General features: G+C 41.2%; 1 protein-coding gene across 2 annotated transcripts in view; it reads left to right on the forward strand.

Moving 5' to 3' along the window:
* Nucleotides 1–20,366, forward strand: part of SPTB (spectrin beta, erythrocytic) — a 273,420-nt gene extending 253,054 nt beyond the window's left edge. For both annotated transcript variants that reach the window (XM_029598897.1, XM_029598898.1), the window contains exons 35-37: nucleotides 12,914–13,087; nucleotides 15,764–15,806; nucleotides 19,300–20,366. In XM_029598897.1, coding sequence (XP_029454757.1) covers nucleotides 12,914–13,087; nucleotides 15,764–15,806; nucleotides 19,300–19,461 — 379 coding nt within the window. In that variant the 3' untranslated portion in view covers nucleotides 19,462–20,366. The remainder of the gene's footprint in view (nucleotides 1–12,913; nucleotides 13,088–15,763; nucleotides 15,807–19,299) is intronic.
* The last annotated feature ends 5,266 nt before the right edge of the window (nucleotides 20,367–25,632 follow it).

Genomic DNA, 25,632 nt, shown 5'->3' on the forward strand with positions numbered 1-25,632 from the left:
ATAGGGGATCTCTTTGAGTCTTGTTGATAAAATCAGTCTCCTTGTGATCTCTGGTAATTTTAAAGGAAAGGGTATCTCTGAGCCCAAAACTATCTCCTGTCTAAGGGTAGTATTTCACTTCTGTAGGAATTAGGCTTTTCTTACCTATTATAATGAGAATGTTGAGTGAGGTAGGCCAAGAGAAAGATGGCTATTCTCAAGTCTGTTGTAATTCACCTTTGAGATGTTGACCGGTTTTTTTCTTGGATAAGTCTTTGATGTGTCCTGTTAAAGCACAGTGGTTTCTAAAGCATTGATTTCAGTAGGCATCAAGGACATGAGAGCTTCAGTCTGCTCTAGCAAGATTTTGCAGATCCCAGGGGGCTATCAAGCCCACTCAAGGAGGATGCAGGACTTTTTATAGGCAGAATCAGAACCTGTTTTTCCAGAGGATAATGGCAGGGCAGCACGCTGAGGTCTAAGGACTTCACTGTGATGTGGAGGTTGAGAGACTTTACCTTGGATGCAGCAATCCATGGCTTTCTCCTTCCTTGCTGGGAAGAGCTTTGATATGTCCCACTTCTGGTGAAGTTTAAACTTACCTGTTAATTTCCTTTTCTTTAGTCCTTCAAGATCAGTCTAGAATTTACCCAGGAAAACTGCAATCATCAAGGGCACTCAGTCTAACAAATTCAGAAAACTAGCAGTGAATATGTTGTTGTTCACTCTGAAGGTAGTTGGCCTAATCATGAACTTGCTGTAGAAGTTATCTAATTCTTGGGTTAATGACCATGGAGTGAAGTTTCTTAGCTGTATCAGGTTTTGGTTGTGGTGATTTGGAAACTAAAACAAACAATTGACTTTGGATGTCTTAGCTTTGACATAGGATACTGAAGAACTGAGGGCAGTACCATACCCCTAAAGGAGCAGAGAAATCAGCTTGGAGCTTTTTTTCCCTCTGTCTCCATCTGTTGGCAGGGGGACATAAACTACTTGTTTGGACTGCTCTGGCAGGAAAGGAAACTAACAAGTAAGTTTAAATTTCACCTTAATGTGTTAACCCTCTATCTGTGACTGATCAGTGACCCATAGAAGTGTGTCACTGGATAATCCCATATTTTTATGTTTTTGGTGTGTAGGCATCATTTCTGGGAACTGTGAGACCCCTGAGTTTTGTAGAGGTCACAGTGTCCCCAAAAAAACAACAGAAGATAGCTTTGGGGTAGGGTAAGGGGGAATCAGTTTGGCAGCTGTGAGGTTGCTAGGGAAAGAGAACATGTGAGGGTGCAGGTGAAACCTGTGCAGTGCTTGAAGGGACCCTCCAAGTGACCAAGGAGTTAAACCTGAGTGGGTGTTATGGGTAGCACTAAGGCATAATGTTACACAGTTGATTTTAAAACAATTGCCATTGTTTAAAATTATAAAATGCTTTGGTACAATATATACTGAATATCATTGATATCAGGGCAAAGGTTTATGGCACTATGTCACCACAAACAGTTTTGTGCAGTAGCGTGACTTAATCTGACATTGTGGATTCATTACATGCTTAATGAGTTTTTTAATTCCATTTAACTATGCAGCAACACTATGAAAAGGAGATTTTAACCTGTAAAATTGAGAAAGTATGGACTAGAAAGACATGCGTAAGACAATTAACTCTGAGACACTTTAAAGAGAAAAAAACACTCTCTTTGCAATATATGCTCCTTTCTTCTTGCTCGTGTTTGGTAGTCTGACAGGCAGCATTCTATTAAATGATTTTACAAAACACAAGACCACCCTATCCATTTTATTTCTTTTACGTAAGTTGCCAGTTGCCCATAGCCACCTAAAAAAAGTGATCTCATCTGTCTGACAAGGTGTATTTTATCCTGAAAACTTAAGGGCTTCCTATATGTATCCTATGGATTATTACACATCTGTTGATTTTTACTCACATTTACATTTTACTGTTAGTTGAATAAGTGGCTTCATTTAGTGGTTCTCATTGACTAAATGCTCTCTACTAGTTTATATATATTATTGTGAGCACCTGCTCATTGAAAGTTGAATGAAGACAACCAACCCATTCCTAATTCTGTAAGTCACCAGACAGCTGATAAGTGCAATGGGTTAGTAACCTGGACTTGATTCAGGCCTAGATGTGCCCAGTAGAAGTTTTTACTGTTGTTCAGACTAAGAGAGAGAGGTTCTGACCACTTAGGAAGGGAGCTAATTAACAGGGTGCCAACCTAGCTGTCCATCTCCCTTCCTTGAAGTTCCCTGAAGATCCGAGTAAAATGCTCATGACAAGAACAATGAATGAATGGAGGGAGGGAGGCAGCATCCACATCTTAGGCTTAAAAAGGGGGTTGGCTGAGGGGGTTGGCTCAGTCCTTGCAAGGCAGAACTTGACCATGCTGTTTGCTAGGCAGGGATAATGCTCTTGATGCAGAAAGAAGAATATTACCTTGAAACAAAAGGGAATGTATATTATGGAAACTCAGTTCTGAGACATGACTCAGTAAAAATTAAGTTTCTTCTCAAAGGTGCAAGTATTTTTCATTAGTATTGGGCTCTATATAGAATATACATTATCTTCAACCTGCAGGAGGAAATTTTTAAAGCCATTTATGTACATAAACATGGCTTTATGCATGTAAATGGCTTTTTATAATACTACCTGGGTTTGTGTGCGCAGTAGTATGTATGTGATCTGATTTTGTGCATACTTTATTCACATAAAAAGCAGGTATTGGAGAGGGAGCAGAGTTGGAATTTAAGTGCATACTTTTGATTTTAAAAATATGGAGGTAATTTTCAAAAGGATTTATATATGTAAATGGGCTTTTGAAAATTGCTACTTCTACACGTATTAACTCCTTTTTAAAATTCACTCCATAGGGTTCAATTATCAAAAGGTTTTACATGCGTAAATGGACTTTTGAAAATTGCTACAATATACTATTTTTATGCACATAACTCCTTTACTTTAAAGCATGTAAATATATCTGCACGAGTTACAACCTACAAAGAGCAGATATAACTTTGTGTGGGTTAGTTCATACACATTATTTCATATAATTTTCAAAGTGAAATTGTGCGCATAGATTTGCTTTGAAAACTGATGAAACTTGTGTGTTTGAAATTCATACATTTTATGCAGATTGTTATTTAATTATCCTCAGTGTTTTACTCAAGATTACCCAATGCTGACTGGGCCCTGGGTGGAGTTGTGTTGCTAACTGACCCAGGTCAGCCTAAAGATGTTGCTCCAGCCCTGGATTTACCTCATTGAATTCATGAATATTTGGTTTGCTTTCCCTAAGTAAAGCAGGTTTGCATCTACATGTACACAATACGGTAAAATGAGGACCAAGTCAGTCTTTCTAGGTTTACCTGGGACAGTTGACAATTTTAGTAGCAGGTCAAAGCAAGCCAGACCTTTTGTAGCTCATCAGAAGATTGATTGGGCCTTACCCAGTAGGCCGAAAAGGCTCCAAGTGTCAATTCTGCAAACAAGATTAGCACAAAACTCATGTTGGACTCATGACTCAATGTTGAATGACAGTTGAAATGTATGGATTAACCTTATCTGTAAATTGTACCAAGAATATATATACAATAGGGGTGGGGAGAGAGAAAGGGGATCCAATACGGCTGACATTCAGTCTCTGCTAGCCATTTCAACTCTGACAATCAGACCTCAATTTTCTTCATTTCTTTTCTTACTGCTTAAACATTATGGTTAAGAAGAAAAGCAAGGTAAGGACCTACCTATCTGAGTTTGAATCTTCCACTCTGTGGCTATGGATTGCTTTGTGATTCTGTGAATGTTGAAAAGCTTAGGCAGTACTTTAAAATATGGGACCCAATGGTGCACCCTGTAGATTCAGACCTGGAAGCCACAATGAGCTCCTATACTACAGCTCCTCACCCACCCCTTGGCAGCTGTTGTCAGCAACTTGCCTGATAGTTCATGATGCTGATGAGTACTCCAATGTGGGTCTCTATATGCACTCAGTACAATCAAAAGGAGAAATGATACAAATCACAACCAAAAATTATACAAATACAAAAAGTGAAGGGCAAAATAGTCCCCAAAATTGATGTTGAACTATCACAATTCTTTATTTCATCTTCAATTCACACTTGACATAATTCCTTTATAATCGCTTTTGTCTCTTTCATAAACTCCAAATTTTTAAATCTCAACTTAAGCCATGTTTTGCTAAGAAGCTACGTCATGGGGATAATTACAAACTACGATAAAGCAGAAAACATAAAAATCTTTCTAAACACAACAGAAACATATAGCAGGCACAACAAATATAAATGAATAAACTTACAGCAACATGGAGATCAGAATAGATAGGACAGAGCTATTCTCTTGTATGTAAGACACGCATAGTTGTTTTAAACTCCACAATAAAGGTGCCAAATAATCACAAAATACTCTAAAACAGGAGAAGCCAATTCTGGTTATCAAGGGCCACAAACCAGTCAGGTTTTTAGGATATCCCTGTTGAATATGCATGACAGAGATTTGCATGCATTCTGCCTCAGTTGTATGCAAATGGCTCTGTCCTATGTTCTCTGATCTCCATGTCGCTGTAACTTTACTGATTGATATTTATTGTGCCTGCTATATGGCTCCAGTGTGTTTTGAAAGATTTTTTTGTTTTCTTTTTTATTGTAGTTTGTAATTACTACCATGAAGCAGCTTCCGTAGAAATACACAGCTCGTGTCAGGGTTTGAAAATTTGGGGTTTATAAAAGTGCCGAAAGGATTATAAAAGATTTATGTGTGAGCTGAAGATTGAATAAAGAATTGTAATTGTAATATTTCAATATCATCAATTTTGGGACTTTTTTGCTTTCCTTTTTTTATATCCTTGTGAGCACTGCTAGAGAAAAGAATGCCCAATGGGAAATGGAACTAAAGAGATTGTTGTAGAAGCAGTGAGCAGCCAGAAGGGGTTTGGAAAGTTGCCGGTTGTGTTGGTGGGAGTGAGTTACCCATCTGAGTTCCTGGCCTCTGACTGAATGTAACCTGCTGAGAAGCAAGGCCTCGAGTGTGGGGAATGACATATTGGAACAGATTTTGAGGGCTATCACTTGCTTAGAAAGTTCTCCTTTTCAAATAAGTGACTTGCGTGCTACCATTTCTTGGATTTTGTCCAAGCAACAGATTCAGGATACTAATCTGGCAAGCCATGCTCAGCGTATTAAGGAAATTAAAAGTAAGGCTGTTTCAATCCAGGCATGTAATATTTCAATTATTAAGGATAATCTGGCTCTACATAATAAGGCTGAATAGTTAGAGAATGCTATCAGAAGATAAAATATCTGTTTATCAACTTCTCTAAATTATATAATTTGTCCTGTCTAGACATGCTAAGGAAATATGACTGAGGTCCTCAAAATTGTATTAGAGGCACTGCCTCTGCTGTCTAAAGTGTATTATCGATCTGGAGGTGATCCAAGTATTAATGTAGCTGGAGGGATAACCAGATATTTCCAGACAATTAGAATATCACAGCAATGCCAGAGGATGTAAGAGGAGGAAATAATACAGTCAGGGCCGGCGCATCCATTGGCCTAGGGCGCCAAGCCGTAGGGGGCGCCGAAGAGCAGCCACGTGGTGACGCAAGCGGGACCTATCCCGCTCATGGCAAACAGAAATAGAGACTGTGTGCTTCTCAGGGCCCGGCACCCCCCTCCCCTACCTGTTTCGGCGCTGACTGTTTCTATTTCTCTTTGCCACGAACGAGATAGGCCCCACTTGCGGCACCACGTGGCTGCTCTTCGGCGCCCCCTACAGCTCGGCACCCTGAGAAGCACACAGTCGGTGCTGAAACAGGGAGGGGGGCACGACCAGGGAGGGGGCGGCAGCGCAAAGGTCACCTAGGGCACCCAATACCCTTGCACCAGCCCTGATTACAGTCCACTTTTTTATGGCAGCTTTCACCTTAGAACCAGATTGTGATTAGGCTGTTTGACTTTTCTTAAGTAATAAGGATATTTTGTTTTTTGATCAGAAAATGTGTGTGTTTGCAAATATTCTTGACCATGCACAAGGAACGTATATCTTTGGGTATGGGTTTCTTCATGGTTTGCCATGAACTGTAAATGTATTGTCAAATATCAAAGTTTTGTATATTTTTTTTTATCCTCAGCAATTGAGAGAGTTTTCTTGAGCGATAGTCACAAGGACAACATTTTCCTCAGCTGGGGTCTCTCTTTCTCTGTCTTAAGTGTAATTGGGCTTAGAATGTAGTATCTACTTTGTGCAGGGCTATATACTGTATATTGAAGGGTAGTCAGCTAAATTTATGAACATGCTTTTTCTTATTAATGTGAAATGTTTTTCTTTGTTTCTATGGAAAAATTGGTTCTTACTTGCTAACTTTCTTTCCTGGAGTCCTAATAGACTAGTCTAGATGGATGGGTTTTTCTCCCTTACCGACAGATGGAGACAGAGAATAAAAGCTTCACTGTATACTTGGTTCTTGAATTACTGTGCCACCTTCAGTCTCTAAGTAAATCTGTAGCAAAGCAGGGAAACTTTCTACAAGCAGGAAAACTACAAAAATCAGTAACACCTGAAAATTCAATTTGAAACCCCTCCCTCTTAGAGGGTCAAACACCAGAGAGAGAACTTATGCTGAGAATATATGAGGAAAGGCTGAAGAGGTTAGGGCTGTTCAGCTTGGAGAAGAGACGGCTGAGGGGGGATATGATAGAGGTCTTTAAGATCATGAGAGGTCTTGAACGAGTAGATATGAATCAGTTATTTAAACTTTCGAATAATAAAAGGACTAGGGGGCATTCCATGAAATTAGCAAGTAGCACATTTAAGACTAATCGGAGAAACTTCTTTTCACTCAACGCATAATAAAGCTCTGGAATTTGTTGCCAGAGGATGTGGTTGGTGCAGTTAGTGTAGCTGGATTCAAAAAAGGTTTGGATACGTTCTTGGAGGAGAAGTCCATTAACGGCTATTAATCAAGTTTACTTAGGGAATAGCCACTGCTATTAATTGCAACAATAGCATGGGAACTTCTTAGTGTTTGGGTAATTGCCAGGTTCTTGTGGCCTGGTTTGGCCTCTGTTGGAAACAGGATGCTGGGCTTGATGGACCCTTGGTCTGACCCAGCATGGCAATTTCTTATGTTCTTATGTTCTTATATACATACATCCAGAAGAGCAGTCTTTGGTATCAAAAGACAGGACTCTGGACTAGTCTGTTACAACTCCAGAAAAGAAAATTAGCAGGTAAGAACCAATTTTTACTTCCTGATCATTCAGCAGACCAGTCCAGATGGATGGGATGTACCCAAGCGTAACTACATTAGATAGGAACCCGAAGGACCCTTTTGTAACACACTTGTACCAAACATGGATGCATCCGAAGCTCGAACATGCAATATATAATGCTTGGAAAAAGCATGCAACAATGACCAAGTTGCTACCCTCCAAATCTCCTGAAGAGAAACCAGTTGACATTCAGCCCAAGAAGCCATTTGAGACCTAGTAGAATGAGTCCTCAGGTACTTCCAGGATCTTACAAATGTAAGCAGAAGCAATCACTTCTTTAACCCACCTAGCAATGGTGGTCTTAGAAGCCTTCTGCCTTTTATTTTGACCACTAAATAAACAAACAGATGATCCGATCTAAAAAATGCATTAATAACCTTCAGCTATCTCAAAAGTGGCCTTCTGATATCTAGAATATGGAGCTCCTGAGACTGCACTGAAGAACCATACTGTGATCTCTTGAAAGCCAGCAACTTGATCAACTGACTGAGATGAAAAGAGGAAACTACCTTTGGCAAAAAAGTTGGAACTGTGCATCTAGAAACCCCTTCCCCTGAAAAGCGAAGGAAAGGATCCCTATACAAAGAACACTTTCAATTAAAAAAAGTGCCTTGCTGAGCAGATTGGCAGCAAAAAACGTTGCCTTCAGAGTAAGATCCTTAATAGTAGCACTTTGTAAAGGCACAGAAAGAGGCTTGCACAAAGTTTGACCAAATTGAGATTTCATAGAAGAATCAAATGCCTCACTGGGGAACAAAAATCTTGCACTCCTTTCAGAAACTGTATCACATCCAGATGCAAAGCTGTAGAGGAACTGTGCACCTTCCTTCCCCCCTGAAACAAGCTAATGCCACTGCTTGCACCTTAAGGAAGTTCAATGTTAGACCCTTCTGCAAACCCTTCTGTAAAATGGAAAAGATAACCAGAATCAAGACCTGAAACGGAGCTAGTCCTGACTCCTCATCAAGACTCAAACATTTTCCAGACATGAATATATGCTAATGAAGTCAACCTCCTCTGGGTTTGCAACAAAGTCAAAATAATTTCCTCTGAATAACCTGTAACACTCAACTTTCTCTGTTCAACAGCCAGGCCATGAGACAGAAGTAATCCACCTGTTCCAATCAAATTGTACCCTGCTACATAAGCCCAGGGACATGGGTGAACTGTAATGGTCTGCCACTGCAAGACTTCCTAGATTCGCAAACCATGGACTCCTGGGCCACTGTGTTACCTAATCCTGATTCCACTCTATTTACCTGAGCACCCTTCCTATTAAAGGCCGTGGGGGAAAACATGTACAGAATAATTCCCAGAAGATACAATTGAGACAAGGTGTCAAGATCCTCTGGCTCATATCTGCGACTGAAGAACTAGGCACCTTAGTATTCAGCCTTGATGCCATAAAGTCCACCTGCAGAAAACCCCACCTGGACCTGATCAGAGCAAAGGCCTCCTCTGCCACCTCCTATTCCCCAGGATCCAGTCTGTGACTGTTAAAATCCACCTGCACATTTTCCATTCCAGCTACCTGAGACACCATCAAAACCATCAGATTCTGCTCTGCCCAGCTGAGCAATATCTTGACTTCCAAGAAACTGCTGGGCTCTTGTTTCCCCCATCTGTTTATGTATGCTATGCCTGTTACATTGTTTGACAGTACTCTCACCACCTTGTTCCTGAACAGAGGCTGAAAACATATCAAGGCTTTCTAGACTGCCAGAGTCTCCAAATGATTGATGGACTAGGAGGCCTCCACCAGTATTCACAGGCCTTGTGCTATCTGACCCCAGCAAATGGTCCTCTAGCCGCTCATCTGTTGTCATTGTCACCCAATCCGAGGTTTTCAACTCCATTCCCCTTTGATAGACCGCCCTGTGACAGCCTCCAATCCAGATTCAATTTGGCTTCCCCCCCTCCCCACTCTTGAAGGGGTAGTCTGATGTTGTTCTGCAATTGAAATCTCCACCGAGATAGAAGAGCCCTCTGCAATGGTCTTATATGAGCTGACGCCCACAGAACTAGATCCAGTATAGTGGCCATGGATCTCCGCACCTGAAGATAGTCTCAAATTCAGGGGATCCTTAACAGCAACAAATGATGAATTTGCCTCTGCAACTTCCCCTTTCTCACCGTGGTGAGAAACACCTTGTCTACCATTGTCTTGAAATGAGCTCCCAGCTATTCCAAGGTCTGTGCTGCTCTTTGCAATATTGTTCACCCAACCTAACTGCTATAGGAAACAGAGAACTCTGCTTATAGAGTAATGATATGCTTCTTTGGACATTGCCTGGACCAACCAATAGTCCAAATATGGGTGCACCAGAACTCCTCTGTGAAGTGCTGCCACCACCACAACCATAATCTTGGAAAACCTGTGAGGAATCATCACCAGCCCAAAGGGGAGCATCTGAATTTGGAAATGTTCCCCTAACACTGTAAACCTGAGGAATTTCTGATGATCTCTTCAAATGGGGATATGCGAATAAGCCTCTGACAGATCCAATGAGACTAGAAACTCTCCTTTGCACACCACTACAATGATGGACTGAAGAGCTTCTTTATGAAAGTGAGGGACCTGCATTCAACTTCTTGAGATTCGAGACTGGCCAAAACATCCCCGCCGTTTTGGGAACCATAAAATAGATGGAGTAATGTCCCTGACCCCTTTTACCTTTCAGAACAGGGATCACCACATTTAAAAGATGACACTTCAGGGTGGATCTCACCACCTCCATTTTGGTGTGAGAAGTACACAGAGACACCATGAACCGGGCATGCAAAATCTATACCATAGCCATCTTTTACCATGAACAGAACCCACTGATCTATTATCTTGGTCCACACTGAGTAAAAACAAGACAACTGATCCCTTATATGCTCGACTGAGGAGTGGACGAAAGGACCCTGGATCCACCCCAAGAAGTTCTCTGGTTCCTATGAAAGGTCTGTGAATTGACCAGATACTGGCATTGCATCGAGGAGCAATCCCTGGGGCAATAGCACCTGGCCTTCTGAAACTTCTGCCTGCTAGGAAAAAATGTCCAAGTCCCCTTAGGTTTCTCCTCAGATAACCTATGAGCCTTAGACTTGCCTAAATACAAATCCAACTTCTCCAAATCATCCCCAAAAAGCAATCTTCCCTGAAAGGGAAGATTGCCCAGCTGAGATTTGGATCAACTGTCTGTGGCCCACTTGTGCAGCCATAGCAAACAACTCTCTGACATATATTACAAATATTACAAGGCATCAGTAATAAAGGCTAACCAAGATTCCAGATGCTCTGCCTCTTTCACAGAAAGACCCTCTTTGGAATCAACCACCAGGATGTGCTGCACCCAGTGTAAGTAAGCCCGAGCCATAAGGCTGCTACGTGCCACCGCCCTGAGCACCAATTCCAAAACCTCAAACATCCTCCTGATGAATTTCTATCTTGCAATGTTTGAAGTCCTTATACACCCACTACTTTCAACAGGGATAGTTGGCTTTCTAGTAATAGCCAAAAACCAAAGCATCCACCCAGGGCAGCTTCAACAAATCCAAAGCATCCTCTAATAGTGGGCTGAATTTGGCCATGACTCAGCTAACCTTCAATCCGGCCTCCAGATCATCTGAATCCTTAAAGACCAAAGCCTTTAACTTACGATGAAAAGGGAAAGCCTGAGAGGGATCCCTAAGCCTATTTAAAATGGGACCTCCCCCCTCCTCTTCTGGCTCTGCCCTGTTCTCTTTAATCCCTAGCTTTGCCAAGGCTTGAGAAATCATGGTTGGCAATTCTTCCTATTTAAATAGCCTAACCACCTTTAAGTCACCTCCCTTGCCCTCCTCTAATGGAGAATTGTCTGCATCCTCATCCCTTGGGAGATCCATTGGAATCTCTGGGGCAACGTCTCTCTCCGAGGCACCAAACTCCAGGTTCAGATCCCCATTGGTATCTATCCTCTTCTTCTTGGGAAAGACCCACCAGCAGCAGTCATCTTTTTAATTAAAAAGCCCTTGTGCATTTCCAAACAATCTCAGGAGAAAAGTTGTTTTCCTCTTTATCCTCTTCAATTTATTTATTTATTTATTTAAAGTTTTTCTAGACCGCCATTCGTTGGGAACATCACATCGGTTTAGACATAACATAACTACAGAGTTTGGGCTTTACAATGAACAGTGCTGAAACAAAAGAACAACAAGAGGAGGGTTGACTAAAATATGGGTGGAACTGCATACATAGTTGAATAAATACGGTAAATGAATAACATGGTATATAGATGATGAAAGAATATTTACATATTAGCAAGGTGTGGGGAAATAATTGCTCAGAGGTATGATGTGGTTACGGAGGAATTGAAGAGGCCTTGTGGGAAAGGGGAGGAGGATAGGGGAGTGGCTGGAGCGGTGCAGGGAAGGGAAGGGGTAGTAGAGTTAATGCTGGGCGCACGTGAGAGTGGGTCAGGAGAATGCCTGAATGAAGAGCCAGGTTTTTAGCTTTTGTTTGAATTTTTGCAAACAGTGTACTTGGCATAGGTCAGTAGGCATAGTGTTCCATAATGTAGGCCCTGCAATGGATGGTGCGCGCTCTTTAGTGGAGGTGTGGTCAGTAAGCTTAGGTGAGGGAGTGTGTAGGGTTGCTAAGTAGCGGGTTGCTAAGTTTCTCCCCAAAGAATCCCCTGACCTGACCTGAACAGCCAATGAACTTTCCGCAACTGGGGAGAAAAACTTTCAAAAGTGAAAGGTTGATAAAATTAGAAAAATAGTTAAAAAACCCTGAAAGGTGCAGCTACAAACTAAGCTTAAGAGTGTGCAACAGGCATGGACATTGTTAAAAAATTCCATCTTAGAAGTGCACTCCAGATGTATTCCATACATTAAGAAAGGTGGAAGGAAGTTCAAACAATTTAGGCCCTGGATCTGCTTAGAAGGGGAGGAAGTGCAAAGGGAAAGAGGGAACCAACCTCACTGGCTATTAGACCTTCCTCACGTTCAGGGTCCAACCTCCTGCTCGGCCCTAATCTACCAGTGGGATAGTCCAACAAATAGCAGGGCTATTCCTGGGTGAAATTTCAACACCAGACTTTCCGACTGCAGATTAGATACCCCTGCTATCTGCTGGACACAGAGAATACTGGGAAACTGCAGGTAGGCACAGTATCTTAATTACAAGTGTACAGGAAGCTTTTGTTCTCTGTTTCCAGCTGCTGGTAGGGGAGAAAAACCCATCAATCTGGGCTGGTCTGTTGGATGATCAGGAAATTGGATTTTACGCCTCCTTGTGAAGATTGTTTTGACATTTGATAAGCTGTTTGGCTTTTTCTTCTGTGTTTTTAGTTTTTATACATTTTTCACATTTCTTTCAAGCTTGTTCTTGAAATGAATATAAATTCTATAAAAACAAATATAACAAAAGATTATATATGCTACAGAATAAATCTGTGACTTATTTTAAAACCTTTGGGTCAGTTCTGTGTAGTAAAGGAGACGAGTAGAGTTGGGTCATGCTGGGGAATAGGGAAACCAGGCTTAGGTTGCCTATGTTATGGACAGTATGCAACTAGAAATGTACATTTTGAGAGTGATAATTGCCTGTATTATATTACAATAATATTTGAATTAACCCTTTTTATTTTTGTACACTTAACACTAGGTCCTGGAGTACTGTCTACTGTGTGCTGAAAAACAGCGAGCTGTCATTTTATAAGGAAGCCAAGAGCGTAGATACAGGTGTGCCTTTCCATGGAGAGGAGCCATTTCTACTTACAAATGCAGTTTGTGAAGTACCTGCTGATTACAAGAAGAAGAAATATGTTTTCAAGTTGAAGTAAGGGGGTTTTTTGAGTTATTTAAAATATTTTATTTTAAAAAAGAGCAATCAACTCTATCCAAGACATCCAACAGTAGCATAAGAGATTATGGAATGTGCAATTAATAGAGAAACTAACTACCTTGTGCAACAATAGATGTGATCAGTTATCTCGAATTTGAAAACCTTATATGACCATATGAGCTCTATTTGGTCTAGGGATATGCAATCGTTTTTCCTGAATTGGGCAATTTCAACAAAATGACCTAATTCGGAATGGTTCGGGAGAACCGAAAAACGATTGAATTTTTTTAGAAATTTCAGAAAAAAATAATTTTCGGGTTAGTGTGTACTAACTCCCATTAGTGCATGCTAGCCCAAAAATCGGGCCCCTGAAAAAAAAAACCTGAACCGTGGGAAAAACAAAATTCCTATGGAGGGGCCCTGAAACAAAGCCCAACACGATATTGAAACCTGAAGCACATCTCTAATATGGTCATAAACGGGAACTGGATTCAGACAGCAACCGAGAGCCCTGAAATGTACAGTCTGGGGAACTGATAAGCATGGGGGTAACCTGCACAGAGTGGCAGTTGCTTCCCTTAACAGAGGGATGGGAATTCTTAACCAATAAGTCTTGATGTTTTTGACGCAATTGCAACATTGCTCTCCACTTAGATGGTGCGGGGAAGGGGAATTGGATTAAGATGACAACCAACATGGGCCCTGACATTTATGGTCTGGGGTACTGAAATGCAGAAATAAGGGACGAAAAGAACAGGACTGCTTCTACAGCCAAGTCCATAAACAAAGCATGTCAAGTAGCACTGTCTGAATTTTCAAGAAGGCTCATCACTCATTTAAAATGTTTCTAGCAGAAAGTTTTTATGAATTATCTAAGGCTTGGAGATAACTGCACAGAATGTCAGTTACTATTGTTAAGAGAACCATAGGGGTAACCTGCATGGCACAGCAGATACTACTACCATAAGAAGCTTGCTGGGTAGACTGGATGGACAATTTGTGTCTTTTTCTGCCATAAGAACATAAGAACATGCCATACTGGATCAGACCAAGGGTCCATCAAGCCCAGCATCCTGTTTCCAACAGTGGCCGATCCAGGCCACTGTTGGAAACAATCCAGGCCATAAGAACCTAGCAAGTACCCAAAAACTAATCTACTATATATATGATCTATAACCACATACTAATAGAATACTAATAGTTTTTCTTAATGGGATCTTTCTGCGTTCCTGCTCTGATTTGTGATTTTGATCAAAAGAAGCCTTCTTATTAAATTGGGATGGGGGAGGGGGCAGAGAGAAGAGGGGGAAAATGTGGGGATAGCTAGTTGACATCTGCTTTGTTTTTCACACAATTTAGGGGTAGATTTTAATACTTGCACGTGATTTTATAACATGAGCGCGCAGGTGTGTGCGTGTTATAAAATCGGGGGTCGGCGCGCGCAAGGGGGTGCACAATTGTGCAACTTGCGTGCACTGACAGTGACGCCCGCGGCCTTCCCCTGTTCTTTCCCAGGCCGCTCCGATTTCGGAGCGGCCTGGGAGGGAAATTCCCAACCCCCTAACCTAACCTCCCTTCCCCTTCCTCTAACCTACCTACCCCCTAGCCCTCACCTAGACCCCCCCCCCCCCCCCGAGCCTCTGACCTTGCCCTGCCCTGCCCGCCCCACCCCCTCCCCTTTTTCGAGGCCCCGGGACATATACGCGTCCCAGGGCTTTACACGCGTGGCCGAGCCTTTCTAAAATAGGCCCAGTGCGCATAGGTGTTTTAAAATATGGGCCTTATTGTATTGGATGTTCTTAGTTTGAATTTCCTGGTAAAGGAATTCTGTTTGTCAGTTGTACTTGCTTTACTATTAATTAAAAAAAACAAGTAAATGGAAACAAAAGCACAATCAACTATAAAAATCCGTGATGATAAACATGGAGAATTCAATTTACTGCAGCATTTTAACATAATTGATTCCCTAAAGGTATGTTGAAATTCTTTTTAGAAGGAAAAACAGCTTTTGTCAGGATACATCAGAGGGTTGCATTGCCAGCAGGCTGCTAACTCCCTTTGGGACCCTCTGGCAGCACAGGCTCTTTGACAGTGCCCAGCAGGTGGTAACAGTGCACTAAGCATATCACCCTGTGACTATAGATGAAAGTAGCTCCCTTTCTGATTCCCTCACCAATTGCAATTTGGGTAGAGGAGGTCTACAAAAGCAAATAGCATAACATAATGCCTTATATCATCAATCTATTTCTTGTTTCTTGGTTTTACTCTGTTGATCTTATTCCTATGCCTCCTTTCTTGTACCCTACATTTTTTATATTTTCAGCACTGCTTTTGTTATACTCCCCCCAAGGATACTCTGAAGCTGCTTATGCTGTATTTGTATTTTAGACACGTCAGTATAATACTAGCAGAAGTTTATGGAGATCCTCAGCATGGTATTCCCCTGATTTATCTGGATCTATAATGTGAGGGATGGATAAGGATGAGCAACACTCAGATTTTATTTCTTCCAGCATATAAATGCAGAAAGAAAATCTGATATATTGTTTTTTGTAATTGCTGGCTTACTAAATATGTTTATGGTGGTACAGCTGCTTTAACTAACAAGATAAAAATTGGAATGATAGACTGGATCAGTCTAACAAGAAAATATCTTTTTTTCCTTTTCAGGCTTAATAATGGTAATGAATGGCTCTTTCATGGCAAAGATGAGGTAGGTATAGTCACTGGGAGGGTAATTTTATAACTGTGCATATGGAGCTAAAGTCTAAGTAGGAAGTACTAGCAGACTTTAGTCCAAATTTCCAAAACAGACTTATGCATGTACATTTCCATCTGTCCTGGAGCAGGTGTAAATGTGAGCGAGTACATTTACGCATGTACTTCTGAAAAATCGAAAAGGTGCACGTAAATGAATTGCTACCCCCCTCCCCCCAGAACACCCTCTTTTTTTTGTGCATGTAAAAATACATGTGTACTTTTATTCTCAGAACCCCCTTTGCAATTTTCAAAAGCCCATTTATGTGGGTATAAAACCTTTTCAAAATCAGGCCCTCTATGGAATAGCAATTACCTAACAAATACAACAAACTATTAGGTGCACACAAGAAGGCACAAAGGTAATAAAAACACATTTATTTTCATACCATCAGGATACAGTGCATTTTGGTTATGACTCTTGCCTCTGGGACATGTCAAAGTGCATTAGTGCCACTTTTTTTGCAGGCTCCCTTACATTTTACCAGAATTGCAAGAAAGATGTTTTTGTACTGATTTTTGATTACCAGAATGTAACCATTAGTGGTGATGTATTTTGGTCTGGACTTTAGAGCTTTAGCACTTTTTATCCACCTCTTAGTCTTTACAACCCAGTGGTCACTATAACATATGACATTTTTTGATTAGTTTAGCAAATGTTGCTTACCTGTAACAGGTGTTCTCACAGGACAGCAGGATGTTAGTCCTCACATATGAGTGACATCACAGGATGGAGCCCAATCACGGAACACTTTTGTCAAAGTTTCTAGAACTTTGACTGGCCCCTACTGGGCATGCCCAGCATGGCACTAACCCTGCAGCCAGCAGGGGTCCCCTTCAGTCTTGTTTAAAAAGCTACAGGAAGTGCCGAAAAATAAAATAAGAAATGTAACGAACCCAACACCACAGGGCGGCAGGCGGGTTTCGCAAGGACTAACATCCTGCTGTCCTGTGAGAACACCTGTTACAGGTAAGCAACATTTGCTTTCTCACAGGACAAGCAGGATGGTAGTCCTCACATATGGGTGAGTACCGAGCTGAGGATGTCCGAGTGTGCACCAAATGAACCCAGGTGTGCAAGGCACAAGGACTGGGGTGGATTTTGGCTGAGGGCATCCTGAACCCTACCGGGCAGGCAGAAGGGTGTTGGTACGTCAAGTTGTGAACAGGTTGTGTAGGACAGATTGGCCGAAGATGGAATCTTGTCTTCCGGCTTTGTCCAAGCAACAGTGGGCTGCAAAGGTCAGGGGCCACAAGAATAACAGAATAAAAACAATATAAGCAACACCAAACATGTGCTAAGTCAGTCTGAATAAACTCACTCAAAGGAGTAATACAAGGAGAATTAAAAAAAAAAAAAAAGCTGAATTTTCAAAAGCGTTTACATACATAAAGCACAGTTTTATGCGCATAAATGGGCTTTTGAAAATTGCTTGGGGAAATTGTACACATAGAAGCCATTATGTGCCTACTTTTATGCGCACAGGAGATAGACATTCCAGGGGGCAGAGTTGGAGAGGGGACAGCATTTACGCACACAATTTTTATTTTCAAAAATATGCACGTAAATCTACTCATAAACATTTACCCCCTGCTAATGAGCAGGGGGTAAATGCGTGCATATCTGTTGCGCAAGGTTCAGTGCATACCCGCTAACTTTCAAAGCAGGCTTACTCACCTAAGTCCACTTTGAAAATTTGAGCTAAAATCTGTGGGGTAGATTTTAAAAGCCCTGCGCGCTTAAATCCTGCCGGATTTACGCATGCTGGCGGCCTATTTTACATAGGCCGCCTGCGCGCGCAAAGCTCCGGGACGCGCGTAAGTCCCAGGGCTTCGTAAAAGGGGCGGGAGGGGGCGTGTCCGGGGGGGGGGCGAGTCGGCAGTCCGGGGGTGTGTCCGGGGGCATGTACAGGGTCAGGGGCAGTCCGAGGTGGGTCCGAGGGCGTGGCGATGGTTCGGGGGCGGGCCGGGAGGGTGGTCCCGAGTCCCCCGGCACTGCGGCCTGTGCCAGGGGATGGCGAGGCAGCGTGCGCAAGTTACGCCTGCCTCAAGCAGGCGTAACTTGTACAACAAAGGTAGGGGGGGGGGGATTTAGGTAGGGCTGGGGGATGGGTTAGATAGGGGAAGGGAGAGGAAGGTGGGGGGACGCGGAAGGAAAGTTCCCTCCGAGGCCGCTCCGATTTCGCGTATCTTATAAAATCCGCCGTACTTCTGTTTGCGCCGGTTGTGCGAACAAAAGTGCGCGCGCGCGTACTTTTTTAAGATCTACCTGTGTGTAGTTTCTACATGCAGACTTCAGCCCTAAGCGAGCTGTTATAAAATTACCCTATTTATATACATCTTTATCCCTAAATAACTTCCAAAACACAGTACTAGGAAGTTTAAAGTAGTATAACCACCAGCCAGCCCGACTGACTAGCATGAATTCCACCTATATTTTAAGGCTTCTGTAGAATAATTGTCCTCATGCAACTTTTATGAACTTATTATCAGTCCAGAAGAAGAGAAAGAAGAATAGTAAAATATAATTTCCTGTAAAATACAACTTATACATGATGCCACTGGAGTATTATTATTCTGTTTTCAGAGATGCTTGAATAAGGTGTTTCTTTGCTTGTTTAAATGCACTTCATACCAGTGCATTCCTTGGCTTCTCTATGGACACTGAAGTCCCCTTCAGTGACAGAAATGCATGTATAGAAGAGCAGAGGTGCATGGAGCCTGCCTTCCTCCCTTCAGAAGAAGCCAGCTTGTAAACATTAAGACCAAGCATCACAGCTCCACTCTGCCGGTCCCTGATGAAAGCTTAAGCAAGGCTATAAAGAAATTGCAAGGGAGCCAGAGTTATTTTCATAAAAAGCATCAGTTTACCCTGAGATTTCATTCTTGTCTGCCTTTGTTTACAAGCAGAGAGAAAATAATAAAGAACTACATTACACATCATGATGGCAGTATTAAAATGACTCATTTTATTACAGTTAAAGAATACTTGTTCCAAATACATTGTTTTATTGCATATTGATTGAGTAAATAAATATCTGATAAAATCTGTTCTACAACTGTAATTTTGACCAGATGTTTGAATATTTTATTAACCCAAATTCGCCTGTTCTATCATGGTGAACAGAGGGTCTAACTATATGCCATTAGTTCCTTGCAGCATGAATATGATCAGGGTTTTTTTTTATGCTTTGATGCACATTGGAAGGGAATCTTCTGTTCTTCACTATGGTGAATCATCTGATATAAAGAATTTGTTTTGTGGCAAATGGGAATTCCCTTTAAAAAAAAGTTCCACAATGTCATAAAACTTGTGAATCCAATTAAACTGTATGGTATTTTGTCAACTTTTTTCGCAACTGCATAATTGATAACTTGATGTTTCTTCATGAATCGTGGATATCTGTTAATGGGCTTTTTTTTTTTTTTTTGCATACGTGCTCAAACAGGAGGAGATGTATACCTGGATTCAGGCACTGACTACAGCAATATCAGAATCACAGACCCAAAAGTCTCTCAGTCTACCTCTGCCTTCCAGCACTACAGCGGATACAAGCCCGGGCAAGAAAGAGAAAGAAAAGAGATTTAGTTTTTTCACCAAAAAGAAATAGCACAAAAAAGTAATTTTAAATGCTGGAGTGATTGTAAGCACTATGTAAAGACACTCAGGGCCCTATTCAATACACAGTTCTGCAATTTCATTAGTTGGATATGATTTTATGATTGTTTAGCACAAGACAAGGTCCATAACCATTTGGGATTCTTGCATGCTTTTCTTATGCAAGAGAAGTTGGAAAAGTGATAGGGGCCTAAAAAAGCATGCAGCAATCCATATTATATAGTATCAGAGATGTGGACTAGATAATATCAGGGATATAGTAGAAAACTATTGACCGTAATTTTTAAAAATGGGTTACAATAATGGGTTGTAGTGCCCAGATTTGCAGGAAGAAAGTGTAATCCACTATGTTAATTTTGATACGCAATGGACAATAGTTTCCCCCTGTGTCCAGAAAAATCCAATCTCTTGTATCTTTTAAATGTCTCCTTCCCCAGCTTCCCTTCACTGCCTATGTAACATTTTGTCCACATCATTTTCCCCTATCTTATTTCCTCAGTTTCTTCCTTCCTCTCCAACATCCATATATGAAACACAACATTTTATAATACACACACAATGTGTTTGAGTCCCAGCAGAAGCTGCAGCCTTCTTCAACTGAAAGAATATCCATTAGAAAATTCTAAGCAATCAAGTAAAACACAGATTGCAATTCAGGGTGGTTCTATCAACGCTGTTTTGCAACCTGTATTCCCAACAGGTAAACAAAACAAACAAACCAACACCCCCCCCCCCCCCCGGTAATAAACTTGATATTATTGACATGGGAGTGGGTGAGTGGGAAAAAGAGATGGTAAAGGCATGGAAGCACTGAGAACATCACTGCTATGGGAAAACAAGTGAACCATTTTTCTAATTGCTTTAATTTCAAATTAAAATGACATTTTATTGAATCAATTTTTAAATGTAATGTTTATTTTCAAATCTTTTTTGCATGTCATACTTTCTCCCTAAAAATGAGAAAAGAAGAAGGTTGTTGCATCATTCTGTTGCTGACTGCAGAGAATAGCAGCAATTAATAAGTTGCTTAAAGGGAATGCTATGTATCTTTAAGGTTGCTTTTCTGCTTTTGTCTAATTAGTGCCATGTTAAAGGATTGAACCCCATATTGATCTAGCTGATCTGTAGTTTTAACAAAGATCTGTGACCTACAGCAGTGGTCCTCAGGAAACACCTAGCCAGTCTGGTATTCAGGATAACTACAATGAATATGCATGAGGTACATTTCCATGCACTGCCTCCGTTATATGCAAATTTATCGTATGCATATTTATTGTAGATACCTTGAAAACTCAACTGGCTGTGTATTTCCCATAGACTGGGTTGAGAACCACTGACCTGGTCATACTCTTTATGTCAGTGCTTCCCAATCCTTTCCTGGAGGCACAATTAGGTTTTCAGGATATCCTGAGACAGGATTAAAACTTGGCTTTTCAAACAAGTCTTCCAAGAGCTATTACCATAATGATTTCAAACTACTGATTTTTAAACAAGCCTTCCAAGAGCTGTTAACATAATAATTTCAAACTACTGATTTTATACCAAGGTAATGTATATATTTTTTATTTTATTATCTCTACTCTTACTATACTGCCTCTATAATTGTTTAAATTTTATGATTACTTAGCCTACTATTTTTGTTTATTATTTTAATTATTATGAAACTATGTATCTACTTCCTTTCTTCTTTGGAAATGCAAATATTTTTAAATGAATATTTGCTATCTACTGTAAACCAATTTGATATGCTTGCATGAAAAGTGGGTACATAAAAACTATTAAATAAATCTGCATACACTGAAGACCCAAGTATGCACATTTATCTAATACATATTCATTATGGTAATCCTGACAACCTGATTGGATAGGTGTGCCTGCAGGAGAGGGTTGGGAAACTGCTCTGTGTTACTGTGTCAGTAATTGTCACCCTGCTGCAGCATTTTTTTTTTTTACTTTTAGCAATTTAGCAGATCATAATTCAGAACAGTCCAATACCTATGAAAGTTACACTTGAATGTGAGGTTTTATTTGGTGCTATTCTAGAATAAAACTAAAAATGATACAATGAAATAGATATCTAGGCTGAAGCCATTTGGAGAATTCTTGGTCATTAAAAGGTACTTCCTTGGTTGGCCCAGTGGCTCATGGCAGGGCTGCTTTTTTTTTTTTTTCTGAGTCCGGTCTTCCACTCCCCAGCTTGGCTGAAGCTAGGGCTACTGCAAAGACACTGCTTACAGCCCATGGAGGGATGGAGAAAGATTTGTGGTCATCACTCAAGGGTGACACCTAGTGGATAGATTCACAGGCTATGATTGCAGAATTCCAGAAGGAGCCCAGAAGCGTGACTCCTGGCTGGAGACTGTCACTGCAGTGACTTGACACGGTATTTTGAGAAAAGATAGGTAGGGATTGTAACTTTCAAACCAGAGTGCGGGTGCACATGTGCACGAGTTCATCAGCCTGCACCCAGGGAGGGGCTATTTTATAACTTGCACATGTATATGCATGCATTTTATAAAATAGCCTGGCCACATGCACATATGTGCCAAATTTTAAGTGGGCAAGCGCATCTGCGCACAAATGCTTCTATCGCATAAATTGGGGGATTTTAAAAGAGGTGCGTACCAATGCTATTCACAGTTTAAACCAGTTCGTCCCCAGTTCACCCAGTTAAAAGATATCTTCCAAACCCCCCTAGTTTAATAGCTTTCACTGCCCCAGTTATCATCAACCTTTAGAACCCCGCAGATCTGCCTATTTTTCTGAATTTTTCTAACTTTCTCTATCTATAGCAGAAGTAAAGTTATGCGGCAGGGGGTCCTCAGCTTGCGCTGGATGACGTAAGTATTTACACGTACATCTCGGGTTCATGCCCCAAAATGCTCACGCTCCGCCCAGAACAAGCCCACGTCCTGCCCCTTTTTGAAAACTTCTGAGATGTGCGCGTTCCGTGAGATAAACATGTATCTCGGCTGCTTGTAAAATCCGCTCGGCGTGCGCGAACCAGACATAGCCACACATCCCCTAATTAATACGTGAATATGTCTGGCTCGCGCATGCCAAGCGGATTTTAAAAGCTGCCAAGATAGCACATAATTTCCCAGGTAGTTGTAAGTGAAGGCTTGTAGTGCCAGATCCCAGCCCCAGTTCCAAAGGAACACTATTAGATCAAATGAAAAAAAAAAGGTTCTTCCTCCTTTATTCCAAACAGGATCATAAACTGTTTTACAACCATGGTATTTCAGAGCCTGGCTTTAATATAAATTGCATTTACATACCAGCTTCTGATGTAGGGAAGGATGTAAAGGAATACTATTAGAGCAATTATTCTCTGTTTATGGTTAGGTAAACCAAAACATAAGGATTTCTTCAAGATCATTCAGGGCCTGCTTCACTAAGCTTTTTTCCTTTAGACATTGAAAATTACTTTAAGGGACTTCTATGGGTAAAACAGAGTTTTCTGTGCAGAAATGGCCTTTTACAAAATTGCCCACCCAATACACGGGTAAATTTACATGCGTGTGTCATATCTGTGGATACGTTTACCAAGACTGAGCAGAGGTGGTCCTGGAGGCAAGATCTGGACTGAAGCACAGACTTTTCCATTTTAAAAAGCATAAACTTCAAGACATTTCTGCACACACAGTAGCAGATGTAATCTGTGCAGGGTAGATTTGATGGGATAAAGATCAAGGCAAATTTATGCACATCAGTTCCCTTTGAAAATTGAATTAACGTATGTCCATTTTTGCAGACTTTCTTATGCAGGTTGTTTGAAAATTGCCCTCAGAATGGGCAACCCCCCCCCCCCCTCCAAAACCTCCATAAATCAGGTCCTTCGTGTATCAAAGCTAGGATTAAAACCCAGGAGTTTTCAATTCCACAATCCTTCTCTAGTCCTAGACCACTCCTCTTCCTCTCCCATGTGTACAGAAATGCATAGTTCCTAAGGGCTGCCCACAGCTGACTTTTTTTTTGTGTGTTACAAGTTACAATTATACAAAAACAATATTCATCAGATTCAACTATAAGCCATGCTGGTCTCGCCTGGCTCTGTTCTTTTAGCAGCAGGAAAGGGGTGTATTCTTAAATTGAGAATTTGTTACTTAAAATGTACTGATCAGTCCATTGTTCTGCCCCACCATCCAGATAAGCTAAGGAAAGTGGAGCTGCAGCACAATCCAGGCGCAAAAGACTTTACATTGTTAAACAAATCAATCCTGCTGAACTTTCTCAAAAAATAGTTCATAAAACTCATTATTGAGGGAAAATGTATGGTTTAAGTAATGACAGTCAAAGAACAAAATACCCTCCAACTGTACATTATGTTAATAAATGTGCTTCTTTTGTAAAAACTGAGTATTTCAGTGGCATGTTTCACAGTACATACCAAAAAATAAAAAGAATTGCTTATGGCACCTGTATGTCTACAGAATTACAGAGAACATTTATACCCCTGCAACACAAAGAATACTGCAGCATAACACACACAGCATAACAGCACTTTTTGTCATTCAAGAAGTTATGTAGTGCATTAAAATAACTGAGGATAGGATATCAGGATCTTTTTTTCTGTTTTAGGAATTTTTTATTTACAAATATAAAAACATAATTCATAACAGTACTACTATAATATATTTTGAGGGGGATTAGAGAAGTTACAAAAGCAATTAACACTAGTAATGGGTGTCTTCAGTTTCTTGAGATACAGTGGATAAATGAATTGCAGGGTGTAACGAAGAGAGAACAGTTATGGATACTATAAACGACTGCAGTCTTTACCAACAAGTTCTGGAGCTAATAAGATGCAAAACGATTTAGTCCTGAGTAGGATATAGACCCTGGTTTGGGATAATTGTAAATAAGATGCTCTGCAAAAGTGATCATCATGTTGCTAAATTAAACAAACTAGCAGGAGAAATAAAGTAAAAAAAATAAAATATACCTAAAAGAATATTTAAGGGGAACTCTGCAAAATTAAAAGGTATAGGGGTAGATTTTAAAAGGTGCGCGAGGGAGTAGATTTGTTCGCCCAACCCGGCATGAACAAATCTATTCCCGATTTTATAACGTATGCGCTGCCGAAATCGGAGCGGCCTCGGAGGGAACTTTCCTTCCGGCCCCCCCCCCCCACCTTCCCCTCCCTTCCCCTATTTAACCCACCCCCCAGCCCTAATTCCCCCACCACCTTTATTTTACAAGTTACGCTTGCCCGAGACAGGCGTAACTTGCGCGTGCCGGTGCACCATGTTCCAGTCTGGGGGCTGGTCCGGAGGCAGCAGCCACGCTCCCAGAATGCCCCTGGGCCAGAACCATGCCCACGGCCCCTGCCCCCGGAACGCCCCTGATGACGCGCCGGCCGCGACACGCCCCCACGACACGCCCCCCAGGAAAGCCCCAGGACTTACGCGCTTCCCAGGGCTTGCGCGTGCTGCCGAGCCTATGCAAGATAGGCTCGGCGAGCGCAGGGGGTGGAAGGGGCAGCTTTTCGGGGGTTTCGTGCATATCTTACGCGTGTAACCCTTTGAAAATCTGCCCCATAGTCGAGTAAAATAGTTGGAGCAGCATTAAACTGATTAAAAAAACATATTAGAGATTCTGAGTAAACATATGCCACCAATAAAAAAGCCACTAATCAATCCAAAGATAAGCCAGTATGGTTTAATATCAGAGTAAAAGAGGTTAGTAGAGACAAAAATGCATTATTCAAAAAGTGGAAATCATACCTAAATGAGGAAAAAGTAGAAAGTGAAGCTCTTCAAAGTCAAATGCTAAAATCCATTACCTGTTTTTAATCAAGTTGACTTATAAAATAGCCACTGCTATTACTAGTATCAGTAGCGTGGGATATACTTAGTTTTTGGGTACTTGCCAGGTACTTGTAGCCTGGATTGGCCACTGTTGGAAACAGGATACTGGGCTTGATGAATCTTTGGTCTGACCCAGTATGGCAATTTCTTATATTCTTATGTTCTAATAAGGCAGGCCATTAAAAAGAATGTTAGTTGGTGTCCTTGCTAAATAAATAACACGCTGGAGAAGTGTATGCTTCTAGCATAATGCAAGAAAGGCACATTTTGTAATCTTCATGTCTTTATCGCTTCGGTTCCTGCCTGCTCCTGCCAATGCAATTTGTGATTGCCCCTTCTCTCCTAGCACATCT

Source organism: Rhinatrema bivittatum, chromosome 4 (assembly GCF_901001135.1).
Source record: "Rhinatrema bivittatum chromosome 4, aRhiBiv1.1, whole genome shotgun sequence".
NCBI lineage: Eukaryota > Metazoa > Chordata > Amphibia > Gymnophiona > Rhinatrematidae > Rhinatrema > Rhinatrema bivittatum.